At 41.2% G+C, this 23,992-nt stretch overlaps 1 protein-coding gene across 1 annotated transcript in view; it reads left to right on the top strand.

Annotated features, from left to right (window-relative positions):
* The window catches only part of HERPUD2 (HERPUD family member 2), a 32,873-nt gene extending 15,583 nt beyond the window's left edge, over positions 1 to 17,290 (top strand). The window contains 7 exon segments of the mRNA XM_030551349.1: positions 3,137 to 3,250; positions 7,164 to 7,253; positions 7,255 to 7,322; positions 12,619 to 12,741; positions 14,027 to 14,350; positions 15,771 to 15,888; positions 16,348 to 17,290. Of these exon segments, the coding sequence (XP_030407209.1) occupies positions 3,137 to 3,250; positions 7,164 to 7,253; positions 7,255 to 7,322; positions 12,619 to 12,741; positions 14,027 to 14,350; positions 15,771 to 15,888; positions 16,348 to 16,509 (999 nt within the window). The 3' untranslated portion in view covers positions 16,510 to 17,290.
* The last annotated feature ends 6,702 nt before the right edge of the window (positions 17,291 to 23,992 follow it).

The following is a 23,992-nucleotide window of genomic DNA, read 5'->3' as shown; positions in this document are numbered from 1 at the left end:
ATCAAATACCACCACCAAGCTTAAATAGATTATGGCTAGGGTCAGTGGAAAACTGTTTGTGGAATTATTTTTACTGGCAATAAATCTTCTGTTTCATAAAATTGTTGGCATCTACTCTTTGTGCAAAAACTTTATTTTCTGTGATTGCTGACTAGTAACAACTAAAGGCCTGAATCAGTTTAGAAAAAATATAGTTCTTTCCATGCCCTGAAAAGCTACAGTAGCTCCATGGCTTTTGGATTTTTGTGGTAGATAGATGAGTTGTCCTTTTTATATATCCTGTTTTCTTTGATACACAAATTCAAGCCATGCTTATCTACTGGAGGAAGAGCCCATATAAATAAACCACGCTCACCTTGTGGACCACTCTGATTCTGCAGACGTTTTCATAACAGTCTTCAGCTACTATACATCAAATTGTTTGACGTAAAGAATTTTGTTTTCATCCCTGTATGACCCCAGAACTGAGTTGGGGGCATCTTTATCAGTCTAATTAAGAAAAGATTGTAACACAAGGGGAAGGAAGGGAAATAAAAACTGTGATAGATAGGAAGTGAAATATTTATTTGTTCACTATATCCTCCTTCCCAAATGTGCCATCAATTCCTTTAGATTTTGAAGAAAATAATCTTTAGCTCATAGTCTCTAGTACTTTGTCTGACTAGCCATCTGTTCTGATATTGGCTAAGGATTTGATGAATATCTACTAAAATTTTCATCTGACATTTTGCTCTCTTGACATGGAGTGTCATCAGTTGTCCAGAATAGTACTTACACACACGTAGGAACTCCTTGAACATGTGCACTGAAAACCTGTGTACATACATATAGCCATAACACATGTGATGACAGTGCTATATGTCAGTTCCACTCAGGTACTAAGCTTGAAAGAACATTCTATAATGTCAAGCATTCTGTAAATTGCAGCTGTATGGGAGGAAACGTATTAGTCAATGTGGAGATTATTTTTTAAATTAGTCAAATCCCACTGCTCTTTGAATGAGACAAATCTGAATAGCAGAGGAAGGAAGGTACCAACTAGAGAGTGGAAGCAAGAGAGGAATCTGGGGCTAAGAATGGAGTTGACTAGAGTGGGAGTATGCAGTGGTATTGTAACTGTGTCAGTCCCAGGATATTAGACAAGGTAGGTGAGTTAATATCTTTTATTGGACCAACTTCTGTGGGTGAGGGAGACAAGCTTTCGACCTTACACAGTTATTTTTTACCTGAAGGAGAGCTCTGTGTAAGCTTGAAAGCTTGTCTCCCTCACCAACAGCAGCTGGTCCAATAAAAGATATTACCTCATCAACCTTGTCTCTCTAGAGCAGGAGTGGCCTTTATTGGGGGTTAGCACCAGGGAGGCTTTCTTTTCTTTTTTCTTTTTTTTTAAATCAAGCAAAGTGGGAATGGAGAATGTGGTGTAAAAGCAACCTTTCTGTTGTCTGTTTCGAAGAATTAAATCTGGCTATTTAGGTTAGTGTTCTAAGCTTTAGACTCGTCTAAAAAATAAAATACTTCTAAACTTATCCTGATAACTATTGTAATAACTGTACATTTTATTTTGCCATGGAGTGTGCTGCAGCATGACTTCAGAACTGAGGAAGGCTCCTACAGTGCAATTTAAATATAGTCACAGCACACCTGAAATAGCTATGGCCATATCCATTTAAGCTATTTATTTCTAGTGGTTTTTTTCCTATGGAATAAAATAGATACCTGAAGATTGAGCAGTCTTTATCATATCCGTGTTTAAGAAACAGCATGTTCTTGGAGAATCCAATTCTATGTACAAAAACTGTTGATTTCCAAGTCTGACTCCGCCAATGACTCATGATTTTGGGCAAGTCACTATAGCTCTCTTCCTCAGTTTCCCCAAATAAAAATGGAGATACTTTCTGTACCTCATGTGGGTCAGAACTAAGGTTTGTATGTCACTTTGAACAATTCTGTGTACCATATATACTAGTTCATAAGCTGAATATTTTTGGTAAAGTGACGCATCAAAAAGAGGGGTCAGCTTATAAACGGATCTACCCCAAAATTTGATTATTTTAAACTCTATGGAATCATTGAATTGAATATCTAATACGTTGTGGTTTTGTTTACGTGGAGCATTCACAGGCACGGAGTCCCTTGGCTCCCAGTGGCTGCAGTTTGCAGTTCCTAGCCAATGGGAGCTGCACCACTTTCCGCAGGTCTCATTGCCTGGGAACTGCAAACCGTGGCCACTGGGAGCTGAGGGGCTCCGTGCCTGTGAACACTCCATGTAAACAAAATGTCGAGGCCTGCTAGAGGCTTAGCCTAGTGGGCCAGGAGCCAAAGTTTGCCAACCCCTGAAATATAGGGTCGGCTTATGAAAGGGTCATACAATTTCTGCTATTTTTACTTAACCATCTTGAGGGGTTGACTTATAAACAAACGGGCTAATGAACGAGTATATATGGTAAGTACTGAATATTTATTGTTTGACTGCAATAATTATACTTGGCACTCATTACATATCTCAAAGCCACTTATGAGCATATTTTCTATTTCACCGGTGAGAAAACTAAGGCACAGAACAGTAAATGACTTGTCAACATGAGTTAGTGGCAATGCTAGAAACAAAATGCGGTCGCCTATTTCCAAGTTTGGTGTCATACGCGTTGTAACATGCTTCAGTTCTAGAGGCAGGGACAAGAGAAGTATATATGCCAGAACGTACGCTATTGTACATAGTGATACAGTGAATTGGTAAGAAAATACTTTATCCAAAATGTTGAACTCTGTCATAGTGGGCTTAAGTTTTAGACGTGTATGGCTACTAAACTTTGCATCATGCTGGCTTATTAATTGTGAGTTTACTTTGAAAGTATCAGAGGGGTAGCCGTGTTAGTCTGGATCTGTGAAAGCAGCAAAGAGTCCTGTGGCACCCTATAGACTAACAGACGTTTTGGAGCATGAGCTTTCATGGGTCAATATCCACTTCATCAGATGCAATTCACCCACAAAAGCTCATGCTCCGAAACGTCTGTTAGTCTATAAGGTACCACAGGATTCTTTGCTGCTTTTACTTCGAAAGTAGGTTTTTAATCCCATTTAACCTAGAAACTTCCCAAATACTGTTGTTTAAACTCTTTAATTTCTTTAATTTTAGCAAGATGAATATCATATGGTTCATCTAGTGTGTACTTCACGGACCCCCCCAAGTTCTCCAAAACCAAGCATCAGTTCCATGTGTCATGGAGCATCGACATCTGGCAGCAGCTCAGTGAGTGGTTTTGGGTTTTTTTTGAGACATGGAGTGGAGATTTTCTCATTTGATCATGGTCTTTTTCATCAGCACTTACTATTAGTTTTTATAACCTGATTGTAAACCAATACAATCAAAGTGCAAAATGTGGTGTAAAAACAACCTTATGTAAATTGTCTGTTTTGTACAATTAAATATGGGTGTTCAAGGGCAGTGCTTCAAATATTAAAATGGTAATAGAAAAAACATATGACCCATGTTCTGGTAACTGTAACAATTCTAAAATTTCTGTAGTCTTCATTAGAAGATGAAATTTGTGACTTCAAAACTGTTATGTATTTTATATTTAAAAAATCCTTCTTTTCTGGAGCCTGAAAGTGGGAGTTTTCTTTACTGTATTTGGCTGTGATAGAATAGCAGGTAAAAATGGTTCAAAGAGTCTTTTTTTTTTTTTTTCCTTCGTTATGATGAGCCTCCTCTCCTGAGGTGAGAATGTGACTCTTTTCCAGGAGGCTGTTGAGGGTTAGCTGGGACATATGCACATGTCACCTGTGTTCTGTTGATTGACTGTCGGTAAGCAAAAACAGCACTTTGGCAGTGACCAGCCGTCTCCTTTATTTCCACCTCACTGGAAGGCCAAGTTTGTCCCCTCTTTGACACACCTGCACTAGACAGCATACAGATGGGGGCTTCCTCATGTAGTTGTATAGCTTAAGCCAACCTCTGGGCAATACTTGAGTACAATGAATTATTCAGAGGGATTTTGTAAGTATTTCTTTTCAGAAAGTCTACATTTATATGATAGTTTTTGAAATAATTGGCTTCCACTCCTATTGCTTTGCATTATAAACTACCAGTATGCTTGTCTGCAGAGTAATTATTTTAAATCATGTTAGTACACAGCGCCAGATTCCTAATCTAGTAAAAAAAGCATCAGTCAGAAAGCAGATGGACTTTATCAATCATTCTTTTTTTATTCCGTTCTTCAGTTGTCACTCTAGTAGGTAAAACTATCTCTTGCATGCTTTTTGTTACGGGCAGATGGGATTGTATAGATGTTTGTTCCCATGCTGACATCTGTGGCATGTTGACCTTGTTCTAATTTCTGTTCTTCAGAGCTCGTTTAGTTTGAATGGATTTTTCTAATATTTAAACATTGTACTTCAAAAGCTAATATTAGGAGTTGGGGTTTATGAAAGCTAATATAATAATGTATTGATTAAAAACATTCCAGTCCATGTGGCTGGTTATAATAGAAAATTTGCCACCCTGCATTCTGATCTTCATTTCTGGGTGTGTCAGGGTGACTGGCTGGCCTGACTCTTTGGAGGGAAACTTGGGTCAACTGCATTTGTGGCATAATTAATTAGCTGCTTCCCAGCCAGAGAGGACAGGAATAAAGGGTCAGGTGGTAGCTTAATGGACACTCTGGTGTAGAATCACAGGGAGCAGGCAGGCAGGCAGGCTCCCATGGAAAGCTCTGAGCCAGCATCTGCGGAAGATTGCATACTCCAGGGAACTTGAGGGGCCAAGTGCTCTATCCTAGAGCCAGAAGGCTGAAGAGAAACCCCCAAAGGATAGAAGAATCTTATTTGTTGGGACTCTTCAGTTGAACTTTTGATACCCCAGAAGGGTTTACATTTGTTTGTGACTTGGCCAGAGGGCTAAGCCACATTTCCAGAACTCGTGGGCAGCAGGTAGAACCCCCCTTGGGGGATGCTAGCCCCCAGCTCCACCCCTTCCACTCATGCCACTGAGTGGAGCCCTGATATCACCTCCTCTTCTCCCCCCCCCCCACAACAGGAGCATTGAGCCTCCCTCCCCCCACTCAGAGGAGCCCCAAGTATCCCCCCCCCACTCAGCTGGAGAAGCTATGGGCTGGCTGGAGGCCTGAGCTCACCCCCTCTCGGCTGGAGGAGCCTCTGGCCAGCTACGCCATGCCTCCCCTTCCCTTCCCCAGATCCCAAGCTGCTCGGGAAAAGCCGCAGCATCTCCTCCCAAAGAAGAACTGAGCCTTTGATGTGCCCCATTCAGATTTCAGGGTGGCTGAGGAGGCAGTATGTGCTACTCAGCTTCTTGGGTTTATCAGCAATCTCTCTGGAGTCCAGGGACATTATTGATGAACCCAGGAAGCTGAATAGCATAGATTGCTTTCTCAGCTGTCCTGGAATCTACATGGGGCATAATAAAGCAAAACCTTCCCCTGCCAAATCTGCATCTGGGCATCCGGTGTCAGCATCAGTGTTCCATTGGCCTGTTACACCTGCGGCCCATGCCAGAACTGACTGGTGTCTTTGTGTGGAGTTACTGAGGGAAGGAAGTTGAGGCAGGGAATGCCTACAGTGCCATGTTCAGCCAGTAGGGAGCACTTAAAGGACAGACATGACTTGCAAAACTGGATTGTGCAATTGTTTAAGAACAATAGAGAAACTGACAACAACTACTTCTGTTAATGATGTCCATTAATATCTCGGACCACTGTTAAACATTTGATTAGAATCGTTAAGTGCTGATTTATGAGCCAGACCAAAAAAAAAAAGGCTCGTTACCCAGCATCTCCCATTTAGATTTTTTCTGTGGGAGCTGCTGGGTGCTGAGCCTTTTTATAAACTTGGCTTCCTACTATGCTGGATTGGGCAGTTACATGCTTTTTTTTGGAAAATCTGGCCCACTGATAACTCCTTTTTTAAAACGAAGTGCTACACCAGGGGTCTCAAACTCAGATGACCAGGAGGGCTACATGAGGACTAGTACATTGGCCCGAGGGCCATGTTACTGACACCTCCCCCTGGCTGCCCTCAGCCCCGCCCCCACTCCACCCAGTCCATGAGGCCCCACCCCTGCCTTGTCTCTTCACACCCTTTTCCCTGCCCTATGCCAACCCTTTCCCCAAAATCCCCACCCCAACTCTGCCCCATCCCTGTCCTCAGGTGGTGCAGGAGGGGTGTGGGGTGTGGCAGGGGCTCAGGGCAGGGAGGTGGGGTGCAGGAGGGATGAGGGGTGTGGCAGGAGGTCGGGTTGCAGGAGGGGTGCAGCAGGGGGCTCAGGGCTAGTGGGTTGGAGTTTGGAGTGCAGGAGGGATGAGGGGTGCGGCAGAAAGTCGGGGTGCAGGAGGGGTGTGGCGGGGGCTCAGGGCAGTGGGTTGGGGGTGTGGGGGTGCAGCAGGGAGCTCAGGGCAGTGGGTTGGGGTGCAGGAGAGGTGTGGGGTGCAGCAGGGGGATCAGGGCAGGGGTCAGGGTGCAGGGTATGGCAGGAGGTCAGGGTGTGGCAGGGGGCTCAGTGCAGTGGATTGGAGTGCAGGAGGGGTGTGGCAGGGGATCGGAGGGCAGGGTACAGCAAGGGGCTCAGGGCAGGGGGTTTGACTGCAGGAAGGGTTTGGGGGGGGGCGGGCTCCGGCACACACTGGGGCCAGGGCAGGCTCCCTGCCTATGTGCCCTGCCTCCATGCCGCTCTGGGAAGTGGAGAGAAAGTCGGGGAGGAGAGGCACAGGGGTGTGTGTTGCTGTTGCTACAGGCACGCCCCCAGCAGCTCCCATTAGCCAGGAACGGGGAACCGCAGCCAATGGGAGCTGCTGGGGGTGGTGCCTGAAGCAACATCAACACCCTCCCGCGCCTCTCCTGCCCCATGTTCTTTCTGCTTCCCAGAGTGGCGCGAGGGCAAGGCAGACAGGCAGGGAGCCAGCCCTGCCCCTAGTTGCATGCACCAGGCCAGAGCTGCTCTAGGTGAACGCAGGGGGGCCATGAGGACCTCACGGGCTGCAGAAAATATGTCGGCCTGCAAGCCACGTGTTTGAGACCCCTGGTCTACACCATATAAAATTAATGAGACTTTAGAACAGCACACTTGAGAACATGCCTTTAATGCATATATAGAAATATTGAGTCCCCTATAAGTGTGGTGATAATATTAAAGGAAACTATTTTATTTTAAGAATTCAGAACATTCTGGATCAACAACTCCATCACCCACAAGCCAAGAATCTTCATCTACATCTATAAACTCTATCTCAGATGGAGTGAGGGCATCGTAACCTTCCACAAGCACAAAGCAATCCTGTGCAAAGCCACCAGTTCCCATATTTAATGCAAGGGTAGTGAATTTGAAGTAATTCTCAACATCGTGGCATAGTGCTGTTTACAATATGTATTTTTGCTGTAGATACCTCCTTTTCATTTTTTAGGTTTTTAGTTGAAATTATGGTTACTCCATAGTCTATGATGGAATGACTTGTAATTAATATTATGATTTTCAAAATTCCTGTAATCAATCTTTATGTATCTTCTTTGATTATCTAAAAGTAAGTCCTGAGTAAGCATTATCAGTGCTGCTTTCCCATACTATTTCCTTTTCTGTCCTACCCTTGTCCACTTTGCCTCTTCTGCTGATGGTCTCTTACTTTGGGTGGTGTGGCTGATATGCCATTTGTGGTTGAAACACAAGCAAATAAATCCACTAAACATCATCTGATGGTTTTTTTCCTCATTGCTTGTATTTTAATCAACAGGACTAGCTGACATTAAATTCATACAAGAACAATGTTGACTCTTAATTTTTTATGGCATACACACATACAGAGAAGCAGTTTGACACTGGCTCCTAGTCCACATTGGATTGAAACTGTAGAAGTAATTCATGGATATCCTGGATAACAGATATAAGAGGCTGCCTTGTATTGGTGTGCAACATAAACCTGACAGACTACCTTCAGGTTCTGCTAGGAGGAAAAAAATCTGCTTTGTAATAGGTAGGAAAATTTATGTATTATGTTGCACTGTGAACTTTTATTCCTTGGGTAAATAGTGACACACTTGCCTTTGAGGAAACTGGGTGAGGCTAGCTTGACTGTCAGAGATACTGCTCAATGTAGAGTAATAAGCTCATTTTCAAGGTAACGTGGTATGTTCATCATAGAGAATTTTCTTATAATCTTTTATTTGTGGCCTGGGGGGACGTGTCTGGGGGAAGGTTGGATAAATCCAGCTTTTCACGTGAACTTGCCATACAGGGCATAAACATTTCACCGATGTGCAATCTAGATAAATGATGAACTGGACCAATTGTCCCTCTCACCTGCAGACTGACACCGAAGTCCAAGTGACTTGGAATGCACTGTTACAGAAAAGTAGGCTTGGGCTTGGTATGTTAATACCTAGAGGCATGGCTAAGGGATCAGTTAAAGTGAACTGTAAAAAGTTTTTTGATGCTTTCTCTAGAGAATAATTTAATGGAACTTTGTCAGGTTGACCCATATTTAAAAAAAAAAATAAAAATCTTTAGCTGTGAGTTACTAGACACCAGACTCAGTAATCGCTGAGTGACTATTTCATCTAGTACCAATCCTATCTGCTGTCTTTGTGTAGAAGCAGCCCTCTTCATGACCCTCTTAATGACTTGGGTTAATTTGCTGCTGTTAGCCCCTCTATTTTTTTCCTAGAGAGAGCAGAGTCTAAGACTGCACATGGATTACAGATCTGAATGACAAGGAGGATGATGTCCACAGTGACTGAGGGAGGTGAGACTGAGGAAGATGAGAGATTAAAAGCTCTGTTCCATTCCTTTTGTGGATGCCAAGCATCAGCTTATATTCGTGTCAGGAAGTCACAAAGATGTTAGTTTGGACAAAAGGAGAGTGAAGAGGGAGATCTGAGTCATCAGCATAGATAACTATGTACATGTAGCAGTAGCATGTTATCAAGGAGCTGTTACTATTAGGCTAGGCCCTCTCACCTATAATCCCCTTATTTCTATGGCTATGTAGTCATAAAATAAATTGTCAATAAAATAGTTGTATTGCTCTTTAATAATTCAAAACAACTGATTTAGGTAAATGAAACATATTTTAAAAAAGTACCCTGTATACTTATTACAAAAGGATTTTATTGGAAATATTTGGATTTCTTACTTGTTGCTTACCTAAAATGAGACTAGTATCTTGAATAGACAATATTTTGCTCCACTGCAAAATCCTCCTCCAAACTATGCAGACACAAACTACCTGAAAAACACAATGACCATCTTTCAGATACGCACACAGGCCAAGGAAATCCAACTCAAAAATAAAATGTGTTTTGATGCTTATGGACACAGGCAACCTCTTACAAAACTTCCTAAGAAGTCCAGATTCTTCCCACAGAAAATAATCTTTCTAGTTTCATTCATCTGAGGCACACCCTCTGTTTGAAGCCCTTCTCAATCTGAACTCCATCACTTAGGCAAAGCCCGCACTGTGCTGCGGTTTGTACTACAGGGATGTGTATTGCAGCATTTCTTCCCCCCGCAAAGTGCTGTGCTGTAACTGCCCCATGTGAATGGTGCTGACGTAAACACGGGGAAGTTACAGTGGGTGTGCACTGCAGTTTGCACTCCTGTGGTCTGAAGTGTAGGACTATGTAGACAAACCCCCAGATAATGTGGGTAAGTTTAGGTAGGGGTTTCACTGTTTCAAAGTGATTTTTGAGGTTAGCTCAGGAATGTGTAAACAAAGTCACACATCTTGCACCCTCTCCCTTTGCAACTTGCTTCTCTGGTTTCTAGGGATTTTATGTGATGGGAGAAAACTCCCATCTTGTACAGAAAAAACCAAAACAAAACAGAATATATACAAAAGGACCAGAGGAATTAATTTTAAGTTTCTGTCATTTTGATATCTGAGCACATTAGAAGATTAGAGGTGACAGTGACAACACTGGAGAGTTATAGAAATACCTAGATATATATATACCTAGAGTTGCATATATACCTGCCCCTGGAAATTTCCATTACATGCATCTGACGAAGTGGGTATTCACCCACGAAAGCTCATGCTCCAAAACATCTGTTAGTCTATAAGGTGCCACAGGGCTCTTTGCTGCTTTTACAGATCCAGACTAACACGGCTACCCCTCTGATACTTAACACTGGAGAGGTGGTTTTGCTTCCTGTTAGTTTGGGTAGGAGACAGCTTGGCTGAATAATGTAGGAGATGAAATGGTGTGTGAGGGAGGCAGTGGAAACCCATAAACCTAAGCCAAAGAATGTTATATAGATGTGCACCCCCACTGAAGAACAGGCATGCTCATGCTCCCTCTTTCCCTCTTCATTCCAGGGAGAGTGCACCAATTCTTTACTTGAGAGGGACTGTCAGGTTTTTGGTTAAATACTGTTTTTCCACTCTGCCATGCAATGTATTTAATTGAGTTCTAAGCATTACCCTGCATTTTGCCCAGATGCCCCTGTTGACAGCTTTCAAATATGTTGGCTGTGTACTTATTTTTGTGCTAGCATCTGTTGAGTTTTCCAAGTAAATCAAATATAGCTTGACAAGTTAGCATCACAGAGTGCTTCTCTGAAGCCAAGATTTCTCTGAGTGATAGAAAATGAGAAACTCAGTGGACCTCAAAGTTTGACATTATTAGCTATGAAAGTGTATCTTGTCTCCAGTAATCAATAATAAAGCATGCAAATGGTTTTGGTGTGAGAAGCGGAAGTAGCTTAGGACCCTGTATTATTAAAGTCTCCCATAGTCTTGACTTAACAGTGACTAGCTTCTTTTTCTGTTGCTTCCTCTCCCTTCAGAGTTGGTCTTTCTTTCTTTCTACGGTGTCACAAATTTGCATATGTGGTATGAAGTGGGGTCACAAATTCCAAACACCACTTCCAAGAAGCATCACTGTGGGGGAAGAAGAAATAGAATTTTTTTTAACAACTGTAAACAAGCTTTTGGTTTTTTGGAATGCACTCCAGATCACTGAAATGAAGAATATAGAGTAAATTCAGAACTTGTTACTGGAGCATGGATCACAACTAAAAGAAAACTAAGCTATACCAAATATTTAAAAAAAGGTACTTTGGTACGGTCCTACAAATTGTCTCAGCATAATACCAAGTAGCACTGATATCCAGGGGTTCAACTGAGGAGGAAGAAGTGGGAAGTAATGATACTCGCCCAAATTCATTATCTATTCCAAACTCATCCCACTTGAGATTCAAAAGGAGATGCCAGTCTGTACTTTTTCATAATGTGATCATCTCTCTCCTTTCTTGAGTGCTTTGGGCAGTGAACAGAGATTTACAATTCCTTTAAAAATATTGATAGCTTACACTCCTCCTTCCTTTCATTTGGCTTTCCTTGACTATCTGAATATCTGGTGGACTAGTGGGATCTCTTGGTAACACTTTTCCAGACAGTGGTCTATCCAGGACAGAATTGTAGCCTGCTGTGTATTTGCAGCATTTGCTTCTGTTGCTGACTGCAGTATGAATAAACTTTTTTAAATTATTGCTTTATGCTATAATGCTGTCCTGAAAAATCCATTGAAAGATGCCATAAGAAACCCTAGAGTTTTTTGGGAAGAATTGGGAATCGTACCAAAACATACTGTGTGACTGTGAGATATAAAATACTTTCTTCAGCTTCCATGTAGGAATTTCTTTATTTTTTTTCATGTGAATTTAATGCATGGGGAAGGTTCCCTATGGCACAAAGTTCTTTTATCCACAAAACAGAGTGCATGAGCCATGTTAGAGTAAGGTTACCCACAATGTTCTTCCAGTGTCTTGCAACCAGGATGCGAAGGGGCTACTTCTAGGGGTGAGAGGGTAGCTTGCTTTCTATGTCCAGTCAATCCTTGCTGATTCTGTGGTTGTGAATAGTGATATTTCTATCATGGCTTTCAAAGAGAAAGCTCTAATAGAGTTAAAGTACATTTTAATCAGTTCCCTGCCGTTGCTGGGGCCTTGGATATTCACGCACCTCAGTCCCTCTTGTTTTCTGCCTGTGGCATGTAACAGTCTTCTGTGGGCTGTAATACTTTGGACTAATTTTAGTTGTTGGTTTTAGTGTGCATGTGGTGTTGGTGGTTTGTGATATATGATCTGGTAGTCCTTTCTGGCCTTAAATGCTGATAGTTCCTTGAAATGCCTGTAATAGTGGGTTCTGAACGTGTGAAGTCTTCTAATGCAGGTAATCTCTCGCTATAATAGATACACACTGTTTGATCAGCAGCTCTGATTTTAAGAAGTTTGTCTTCTAATAATGAAGTAAATAGCAATGATTATTTGGCCACAAACCCATTAGTCAGATGTAGATAATGATAGAGCTGCTAGATGCAACAAATGTTTTTTAAAATGGAAATAATGTTGGTACATTCAGATGAGGATTGATCACATAATTGTGGTGACCTTTTATCTCTGACAAAGAGCTCTTCATTTTGCACAGTAAATACCGTTTGTGTGATGGATCAGGTATTTATCCAAAGGATGTCTTTACAATTTTATTGATATTGAATTCTCATGAAACACTTGAAGAAAAAGTGCCCAGTGTAATCTATATTTTAGAATAATAAATTTATTTGTAATTATTAATAGCCATAATCTGAGTGGGTTTTTTTGCTTTTAATTCCCTGTAGCAACATAGACAACCAGTTTCCAGGTCAAGGTGTTTCTACTGGATTTCCAATGTACCCTGCATTCAGCCCATTACAGATGATATGGTGGCAACAAATGTATGCGCGTCAGTACTACATGCAATAGTAAGTTACTTCATGTATTGTCTTAGTGCACCTACCGCGATGACAACCTGCCATAAAAAAAACTAATTAGCTGCTGTTTGTGTGACTGACATTTCTGTGCCTTGCCTCCTTTCTTTTTGTCTGGTTTTGCTATTTTACACTTAACTTAATTTGGCTAGTCAATTAAAAATTACTTAGCCTGCTTCTAAAAATGTATTCCTTTTAAAGTTTTATGACTGAGAGTGGTATTCTTCTGTTTGTTTGAAAGTATCTTTTTTTAATATTCACCACTGGAATTGTTGTGATACAAACATTAGACTTATTTGGCCCTTGTACTGCCCAGGCAACACTTCTGCAAGATGGGGTTAGCTAGTAATAGGCTCAAATCACAGTTATCATTAAAAAAAAATTGTATTTTCAAGTTGAGGTTAGCAAGACCAGAAAAAATCTCCCATGCCAAGTAAAATGGATTCCAGTCATTTTTAAGCCAAAAAGCAAGGGAAGGAGCCCTGTTGAATGTCAGTGCATCATACTGGATGAGAATTTTGGTCCCAGAGGTAGATCTTCTCCTCTCTCCCACCTTACTCAGTTGGTGGTGGGGCTGGGAACATTATGAGGACGGCACACAACTGCTGATTGAGAGGTAATGCTGCGTGTCACTCTAATAATCTTTGCTACTGGATGCATGGAGTTGGCATAGTCTTTGTCCAGAAGAAGCAGTGTCCTCACCTGGGAAAAGGGTTATAATAAAGGCCAAATCTTCCTTACTTTCACCTTATGGTGTCCAGATACTGCAACTTTGATTCTGTGCTAGATCACACAGTCATCTGAGACCCCAGAGAAGACATACTTACCTGATAACAAAATGGTTCTTAAAGATGAAATTTCATTTTATTTTCCAAACTTTGATGTTTTACTGAAAAAGTAAGGAGCTTTTACTTAAATGGATCCTGTGTGTCTCTTCTGTAGGAAGAGGAAAAATTTAGTTGAATGAATTGTGGGATTTTTTGCTTGTATGTGTCTAAACTTATTGCAGAACAATGTATAAAATGGAGGAGGGAAGAGATGGGTGAGAGCTGACACATCTCTGTCCAGAGGTACTATAGAAAGAAGAGGAATTTCGTCTTTATCACACATAATACCTATTAAGTTGGTGTATATTTTGTATACTGTATTTAAGATCTGAAGTTTCCTAGGTCTTCAGCTGGCATTTTTCTCTGTACAAAAGAGCTGTAAGGAAGCTTGGGTTTAAATATTACTTCTGATACAAAACTGGCTTTTCAGAAAACCTATTTTTAAATTTCAGTCAAGCTGCAGTTTCAGCCCAGGCAACATCCAGCACTGAGCCAGTCATATCAGCTGTCGCGCAGCCTGTAAATTCAGAGCATGTTCCTGCAAATGAGCCCCCAGCAGTGCCAAACGTAGCAGCACAGGAGAACAGGCCTGTAAACCAGAATGTTCAAATGAATGCACAAGGAGGTCCAGTAGTGAATGAGGAGGACTTCAATCGAGACTGGTTGGACTGGATGTACACATTCTCTAGAGCAGCTATTCTCCTCAGCATTGTATACTTCTATTCTTCCTTCAGTCGGTTTGTCATGGTGATGGGAGCCATGCTACTGGTTTATTTGTGAGTAAAAAATATTCAGTTATGAATAGCTGTAGTTTAGCTACATGGAGTATGATTATCAGTGTATGACTATCATTATAAGCTAACTTTTAAAGATGTGAAATTGGATCACTTTACAGAATTCCAATGTAAAGGTGAACTCCAAAGAATTTGTAAAAGGGAAGAATTAACAATAATCATTAACAGGGCACATATAGAAACTCGGCTTTCAAACAGATGTTCAGATGTAGTCTCAAAATATAGAATTCTTGAGTTCTAGGTTCCCTTTTCCTCTGAGAACTGATGGGCATCACACCTAAAACGTGCTGCTTTTTAGATATTGGTGATGTCAGCTTATTAACTGTTGTAGGGAAAACATAGAATTTTGGAAACAGAACTTAAGAGGTGAGTGAAGGAAGAATTGAATTTCGTTTGATTAATTTCAAAAGCATTTGTTTGCATTGATGTAAATTATATATTGTTACTGATTGGGGATCTTAAAGGTGAATTGTAAAGCTGAACTCAATTTTGAAGTAAGCACAGATATACTTACTGAATGTTCCCAGTAACTTGTATGGGCTCAGTGGAGAAACTCCAGAATCCAACATTCAGGGACATTATAGATATCAGAAAAAGAGAGCTTTATCATACCCTTTAAAAAAAACAAAACAAAACACCACCCCCCCCCAAAAAAAAACCCCAGAAACTATTGCCTTTTGCTACCAAAATTAATTAACAAGGACACTGAGCTTTAATGAATTGAAAAATGCCATCTCAGACAGGGTGAAGGCACCTAGTGTGATCTGGATGGAAGTGGAATGTGCCAGAAATACTTAGTGATTACATAGCACTTTCATCTTGGGCTACTTTCAAGAGGTAATTTTTAAGGAATTAAAATTGAAAAGATCTGCATTTAAGATGTTTGCATTCTCATGTTCAACAAAATATGATTGATTCTGCTACATCATTGTGCTACCGACTTAAAACTGCCTGTCAGAAACATCATTAAAACGGAGTAGCTCAGGAACAAAATATTCATTTGCACATTACCATGATCACTGACATCACTAAAATATCAAGGTGTGTGTGTGTGTGTGTTTGTTTTTTGGGGTTTTTTTTGACAACCAAGTAGGGAAAAAAACACAGAATTTTTCAGTGCTGACTTAAAATATAGACATTAGCTGTTCTAAGCATTTTATTCTATATTTGGGTTAACAGGGATCTGTTCAGTTAGTTTTGTTACTTAGAAATAATTCTCAGACTCCAGTATTCCCCCAACAGTCTTATCAAGATGAAGAATGGATTATCTGTTCTTCATCTACAAGTAAGTTTATTGAGACTTGGGCATGTAGATAGCAGTTATTTTCCCATTGTAGAAATTTCATCAGTAGCTTTACAATTTAGAGAGACAAGGCTTTTAATTGTTCATTTTATTAAATAGACACCAAGCTGGATGGTTCCCCTTTAGGCAAGAGGGAGGCCAGCAACAGGCAGCCAATAACAATGCAGAAGTGAACCGTGATGGACAAAATGTAAATAACCCTGACCTTGAGGAGATGGTAGGTGAATGCCAGCTTGGATGCTTCATGTTTTCCTGTATTTGCTCTCCTTCAAATAATCTGTATTTGTAACTGAATAGTAGTACAAAATTCAGCTTGAATCGGAAGGGAATGAGGATGGAAATGGACTTCTCTTTTTTACCACCAAAAAAAAAATAACCTTAATATGTGGGATGGACAGAAGGGAAATTAGCTTTTTGTTTTTAAATGTTTAATGATAAAAGCCTTATTATGAAAAACCAGATCAATCCTGCCTTCATCTTTGTCTATAGTATTTAATAGAGAATTGCTACTTAGACTTACTCCACTGTTGAATGGGTTTTATGTTTATGCTACTAGATCCTTCACAGGGAGTTGCCCTGTTAATAGGGTTACTTTATGTAGGAAAATATTTCCATTAATATATTCTGCCTCTTTAGTAAAGCAATTAAACCATTTAGACAATTTCTGTTTTAAAAGGAGCGTCTTATGGATGATGGAATTGATGAAGAGAGTGGAGAAGATGCTGGTGAAGATGGCAGTACAGAGCAGAATCCTGGATTCATGGCTTCAGCTTGGTCCTTCATCACCACCTTCTTCACATCGCTCATTCCTGAAGGACCTCCACAGGTTGGCAATTAGGCTCAAGAGGAACTGTGCCAGGCAGCATAAGAAGCTGTACATAGAAGAGGTTGCTGAATCTAGGGGGTATTTTAAATACAGTGCAATTTGAAAAGATTTATAATAACTTTTTGATCATGGTGTACAAAAAATGTGTATTTTTCCCTTTTGGCTTTCTCATGCATATGAATATTTTAAGCACAAGTGGACTACTAAATTTTTTTTCAAGTTCTTCTTTTTTCTAAAGAAGAATTAAATGTAAAGATACCGGTCTTCCATGTTTTATTTTAATTTTAGTTGTACATTACACTGAGACAAGAAGTTTGTAGGTTGTGTGCACGATTATTCCTTTGAAGGGCTGTTAAAAGTATAAATGTCAACAAAAACCTTTTAAAAATGAGATTTATCCTCCTGGGGAAAGTACTAAGCCTCTCATGTAAGAAGCTAGAAAGTTTAAAAATCTTGAGGCTATATAGCCAGTTTCAATAAATTTTGGGGTGATTTCTTCTTTTGGACAGCTCTTCAAAGAAAATTAACAGTGATAAAGTACATCATCAATGTTTGATACATACAGTACTTTTTTAAAAAAAGATGTACTGGAAAATAGACACATGTAATTAGTTTTTTAATAAAAACCAAGTTACAGTAACCCTTATGGATGCATGTTCCTATAAATACAACCTTTTAAGTGCAAAAACCCTACATGTACACATCAAGGATGAGAACACATGAATCACAAAACTGAAATTATATGGTTACAACAGCCATATTGCACATAATGAATAAAGGTATATATTTATAATGGCAGAGATAATGTGGTAGATCGTCAATTTCATGATTTCTGTACTTTTAAACTATTAATTTCAATATAGCAGAAACAAAATGTTTTGCGTTCTTTTTGGGGTAAAATTAAAGATGGTAGTTAGCCTTTAAATGAGAGAAGTAATACATTGCATATCCGTGGCACAATACCTTACTGTATACAGTAAAGTCAGGAAATAACTCTTTCCTTACCTATTTAATAGTTGAACTACGCAGTTCAATTTAACATGGATGCCCACAACTCTTGTATGTGTTGTGCTTGATTACTTCAGAAATGGCTGAACAGATGATGCTCACTTAATAATAAAATAAGGAATTCATATATTGGCTCTGCCCAGACATGAAGTTTCAACCCAAAGGACAAAGTTAGGAGAATTTATGAACAAGTGAAAAACAAGACTTTAAAATGGCCTGCCCGTATCAGTATTAACTATTGAAAGCTCTATAGTAAGGAAGTATTTAACTTCTGACATGTTAAAACCAGTCTCATTGATACAGACAAGAGTAAAAAGGAGCTTCCCTTAAACTAGAAAATAGCCAGCCATGAAGAACAGCCATGAATATCAGCCCTCACTATGTAAATACCTATGTTCTTAATGCTCTAGCATTTTTAATGCCCTCTTAAAGGCTTCAAAATAGTTCATTTACTCCCTGTACTAGAAATAATAGGTTAATTTTTAAGTAGGCTATTTTGTTCCATTGTTTTCACTGGGACATAAGTCATAGACTCATAGACTCTAGGACTGGAAGGGACCTCGAGAGGTCATCGAGTCCAGTCCCCTGCCCTCATGGCAGGACCAAATACTGTCTAGACCATCCCTGATAGACATTTATCTAACCTACTCTTAAATATCTCCAGCGATGGAGATTCCACAACTTCCCTAGGCAATCTATTCCAGTGTTTAACTACCCTGACAGTTAGGAACTTTTTCCTAATGTCCAACCTAAATCTCCCTTGCTGCAGTTTAAGCCCATTGCTTCTTGTTCTATCATTGGAGGCTAAGGTGAACAAGTTTTCTCCCTCCTCCTGATGACACCCTTTTAGATACCTGAAAACTGCTATCAGGTCCCCTCTCAGTCTTCTCTTTCCAAACTAAATAAACCCAATTCCTTCAGCCTTCCTTCATAGGTCATGTTCTCAAGACCTTTAATCATTCTTGTTGCTCTTCTCTGGACCCTCTTCAATTTCTCCACATCTTTCTTTCCTCATGACTCCCTTTGGTTTACATTCTTGTTATGCAATAGCATAGAGGTGTCCAAATTCTCTCTACCCAAGTGATGGCTCCCTTGGCAAGTTGACAAGTACCTGAATCTCACCTAATAGATGTAAAATTAATGTTTATGCAAACAGTGATCTTGAATACAACAATAGGACTTTCAGTGGCAACACTAGACATGTAGGACTAATTTGTGATAGCCTACAGCACCACAATAGAGACATCCACATCTCCAGCTTGTACCCACCTTATCTGTTCCCCCTGCAGTTAGTCTTCCCTGCTGTCTTACAAGCTCTGTGTCTAATGTCTGCAGTGCTACAACATGGTGGCAACCCAACAGTAATAGCTGCTCCCTACTGGGAGACATCCTTTTTTGTGCTGCAGCAAGCAAGTGCTGGCTGCTCCCTGCTGCTGACAGATGCTTTTGAGAGTACCACTCCCACCGTGATTTTGGCCCTATGCCAGTAATAGTGGCGACCAATACAGAAGAGTCCCTGCTTGATTCTAGCCAGACAAGCTAAGAAGAGATTTGAATGTGGGGAAGGTAAGAAGATTGGAGAATGGCAAAGGAAACAGGAGAACCTGCTGATGAGTTAAGTGGATCATGGAAAGGAGCAACTTTTTAGGGTTACATCCAGATCCATAGCATTGGAGGAGTGGGATGGCCAGTCCTGAAGAAATGATGCTCCTAGGAGCACATTGATCAGCACACTGATCCTTGAAACTCTTGCCCCTATTGGGTTTTGCAGGGGAAAAGGAGGGGAGGAAAAAAAACTAATTTGGAGGGTGACAGGAGACGAGGGAGGGGAAATAGATATGAGAGGGAGCATGAAAGCCAGAGGAGGAGGAGAGTTGGGAAAGAAGTGTGGAGAACTAGAGGGGAGTGGACAAAGAAGGTAAAAGATGGGAGGCTGAGAGTGAGGTGAAGGGGAGGAAAATAAAGGGGATAGAGACAGGAAAGAGAATGGGCAAGTGATTGGGGATATATGCACAAAGGAAAATTTTCAAGACCAGTTGAGAGGAGAGAGCCATGGGTGATGACTATAGTCAGTGAAGGATCAATTTCCTGCTGTTGGTGGTTGCAGGACACATGATAAAGGAGGAAGAGGAGGTGAAAGAATAAGAGAATGGAATATAAATAAAAAGTGGGGGATGGCAGAATGGAATAGAGAAATGGAAATAATAGAAAAATAATCTGAAGATTAATAAGATACTTAATTATTCACATTCCTTACATTCTGTTCTGTTTTAGGAGGTGGTCTCAAAAACACAAAATACACAGCATCACCAAATTTTGCACTACTTTACATCCCAAACAACCCCATTGAAGTCAAAGGATGTTTTGTAAGGCAGCAGAATTTGTCCCAATAGCAATGTGAACGTACTGTTTAACACTTACATGCATTACACACCAGTGTTTTATATAATAGACAAAATGTCAGTTCTCCCTCCTCCCAATTGTTCAGGTTGGCTGACAGGAGACACAGAATATTACACTTAAGTGTATGTCTACACAGCAAAGAAGAATCTGTGACTGGCCCATGCCAGCCAGCTCAGGCTGTAGGGCTGTTTCATTGCTTGGTAGACTTCTAGGCTCGGGCTGGAGCCTGAGTTCTAGGGCCCTCCCACTCCACAGCCCCAGCCTTAGGAGCCCGAGTTGACTGCCACCGGCCACACATTTTCCTTTGCTGTGTAGACATACCCTTAGAGAATACCATTACATCTCTTAAGGCCAACCGTACTTCACAGCATTATATACCACCGCTAGAGAAAATAATTCTGGCTAAAATGTTTGAGGAACTAACACAAGACTATGCCATCTGAAATATCTTTGGACTCTGTGAGGACATTAGCAAGAACAGTCACCTCTAGTAATCTGGCAGATGCAAGCCACAGGCATCATTGACGAATTGCCCCTCCCCTTGAAGACCAGTGGTGCAGTCTAAATACTTTTTCACTTTCCTGTGGATAATCTTGGAAATACTTCAGTTGGGCATTCTAGTTCATTCAGCAAATAACTACTTATCTTTGACTTAAAAGAAGGCCAGTGCACAGAAACACAGAGCTCGCCTCTTCTCCTCCATTTTAAATATCTGCATGACACATCTGGTAGCCTTTTCAGTTCACGCTTATAGCATGGTCAGTAATAGTCCTGTGAGCACCCAGTTGGCTGGGAAAATTGGCCGTGTCCCTCCTCAGCACTCCATTGCTCTTTGGATAACACATTCTGACACACACAAGCAGCAATGGCTGTTGAGTGTAATTCATGTATACTACCTTCAGTAGAGATCTCCTTCAGTCTCACAAAAGCACACTCCCAACACCCATTCTAGACGAAGATTCCAATGCTAAGGCGGGGGCCACTGTGATTATCTTGTTTCTAGGTCTGTCCCTCTTATACAACAGAGGCCATAGAACTTCCTCAAAAATTTCAGAAAAGAACATCCAAGTTCTTCGCCAGTGATGGAGAATCTACCAAGACCATAACTTGTTCCAATAGTTAATTTTTTTTAACAGTGAAGGTAATTATGCCTTATTTCCAGTCTGAATTTGTCTGGTTCAATTTCTAGCCATTGGCTGTTTGTATACCTTTGTCTGCTAGATTGAAGAGCCCATTATCAAATATTTGTTCCTCATGTAGCTGCATATAGACTCTAATGAAGTCACCTCGTAACCTTCTTTCTGTTAAGATAAATAGATTGAGTTCTTTTAGACTCATAGACTCATAGGTCAGAAGGGACCAATCTGATCATCTAGTCTGACCTCCTGCACAAGGCAGGCCACAGAACCCCACCCATCCAATTTTATAACAACCCCTATCCCAGGATCGAGTTATTGAAATCTTCAAAACTGGTTTGAGGACCTCAAGCTGCAGAGAAACCACCAGCAAGCGACCCGTGCCCCACGCTGCAGGGGAAGGCGAAAAACCTCCAGGGCCCCTGCCAATCTGCCCTGGAGGAAAATTCCTTCCCGACCCCAAATATGGCGATCAGCTAAACCCTGAGCATGTGGGCAAGACTCACCAGCCAGCACCCAAGAAGGAATTCTCTGCAGTAACTCAGTTCCCATGCCATCCAACATCTCCCCGCAGATCATTGAGCAGACCTATCTGGTGGTAATCCAAGATCAATTGCCCAATTAACAATCCTATCATAACATCCCCTCCATATACTTATCAAGCTTTGTCTTAAAGCCAGGAAAGTCTTTTGCCCCCACTACTTCCCTCGGAAGGCTGTTCCAGAACTTCACTCCCCTAATGGTTAGAAACCTTCGTCTAATTTCAAGTCTAAACTTCCTAATATCCAGTTTATACCCATTCGTCCTCGTGCCTACATTAGTACTAAACTTAAATAATTCCTCTCCCTCCCTAACGTTAACCCCCCTGATATATTTATATAGAGCAAGCATATCTCCCTGCAGCCTTCTTTTGGCCAGGCTAAACAAGCCAAGCTCTTTGAGTCTCCTTTCATAAGGCAGTTTTTCCATTCCTCGGATCATCCTTGTAGCCCGTCTCTGAACCTGTTCCAGTTTGAATTCATCCTTCTTGAACATGGGACACCAGAACTGCACACAGTATTCCAGATGGGGTCTCACCAACGCCTTGTATAACAGTACTAACACCTCCTTATCCTTGCAGGAAATACCCGCCTGATGCATCCCAAAATCGCATTTGCTTTTTTAACAGCCGTATCACATTGGCGACTCATAGTCATCCTGCTATCAACCAGCACCCAAGGTCCTTCTCCTCCTCTGTCGCTTCCAACTGATGCGCCCCCAACGTATATCCAAAATTCTTATTATTAGTTCCTAAATGCATAACCTTGCACTTTTCACTATTGTATTTCATCCTGTTTCTATTACTCCAGTTTACAAGGTGGTTCAGATCTTCCTGAATAGTATCCCTGTCCTTCTCCGTGTTAGCAATACCCCCCAGCTTTGTGTCATCCGCAAACTTATTAGCACATTCCCGCTCTTTGTGCCAAGGTCAGTAATAAAAGGTTAAATAAGATCGGTCCCAAACCGATCCTTGAGGGACTCCACTAGTGACCTCCTTCCAGCCTGACAATTCACCTTCAATACGACCCTCTGGAGTCTCCCCTTTAACCAGTTCCTTATCCAACTACAACTTTCATATTCATTCCCATCTTTTCCAATTTGACTAACAGTTCCCGTGCGGAACCGTGTCGAACGCCTTACTGAAATCTAGGTAAATTATATCTACCGATTTCCTTTATCTAAGTAATCCGTCACCTTCTCAAAGAAGGAGATCAGATTGGTTTGGCACGATCTACCTTTAGTAAATCCGTGTTGCAATTCGTCCCAATTACCATTGACCTCTATGTCCTTGACTACTTTCTCCCTTAAAATTTTTTCCAAGACCTTGCATACTACAGACGTCAAGCTAACAGGCCTATAATTACCCGGATCACTTTTATTCCCTTTCTTAAAAATAGGAACTACATTAGCAATCCTCCAATCATACGGCACAACCCCCGAGTTTACCGATTGCTTAAAAATTTTCGCTAACGGGCTCGCAATTTCATGCGCCAGTTCCTTTAATATCCTCGGATGGAGATTGTCCGGGCCCTCCGACTTCGTCCCATCGAGCTGTTCAAGTACGGCCTCCACCTCAGTTGCGGTAATATCCACTTCCATATCCACATTCCCGTTTATCATCCCTCCATCATCCCAAGGTTCACTAGTCTTATTAAAACTGAAGCAAAGTACTTGTTTAGATGTTGGGCCATGCCTAGGTTATCCTTGATCTCCATTCCATCCTCAGTGTATAGCGGCCCCACTTCTTCTTTCTTTGTTTTCTTCTTATTTATGTGGCTGTAGAACCTTTTACTATTGGTTTTGATTCCCTTTGCAAGGTCCAGTTCAATGCAGCTTTTAGCCTTCCTCACTTTATCCCTACATGTTCTGACCTCACCAAGGTAGCTTTCCTTACTGATCCTGCCTTTCTTCCACTCCCTGTAAGCGGTCTGCTTTTGTCTAATCCCCTCTCTGAGTTGTTTGCTCATCCAGTTTGGCCTACGACTCCTGCCCATGGTTTTTTTTCCCCTTTCTCGGGATGCAGGCTTCCGACAGTCTCCGCAGCTGCGACTTAAAGTAATTCCAGGCCTCCTCCGCATTCAAATCCACTAATTCCTCCATCCAATCCACTTCCCTAACTAATTTCCTTAACTCTTTAAAATTAGCCCTCGAGAAGTCAAAAACCCTAATCCCAGATCTACATTTGTTTATCCTTCCATCTAGTTTGAACTGAATCAGCTCATGATCACTCGAACCAAGGTTGTCCCCTACCACCATTTCTTCTACGAGGTCCTCACTGCTCACCAACACCAAATCTAAAATGGCATCTCCTCTCGTAGGTACTTCAACTACTTGATGAAGAAATCCATCCGCTATCACATCCAGAAAAATCTGACCCCTATTATTCTTGCAAGTACTCGTCCTCCAGT

This window comes from Gopherus evgoodei, chromosome 2 (genome assembly GCF_007399415.2).
Source record: "Gopherus evgoodei ecotype Sinaloan lineage chromosome 2, rGopEvg1_v1.p, whole genome shotgun sequence".
Taxonomy (NCBI): domain Eukaryota; kingdom Metazoa; phylum Chordata; order Testudines; family Testudinidae; genus Gopherus; species Gopherus evgoodei.
Note: the sequence above shows the minus strand (reverse complement) of the source record. Positions and strands in the feature narration are given on the sequence as shown.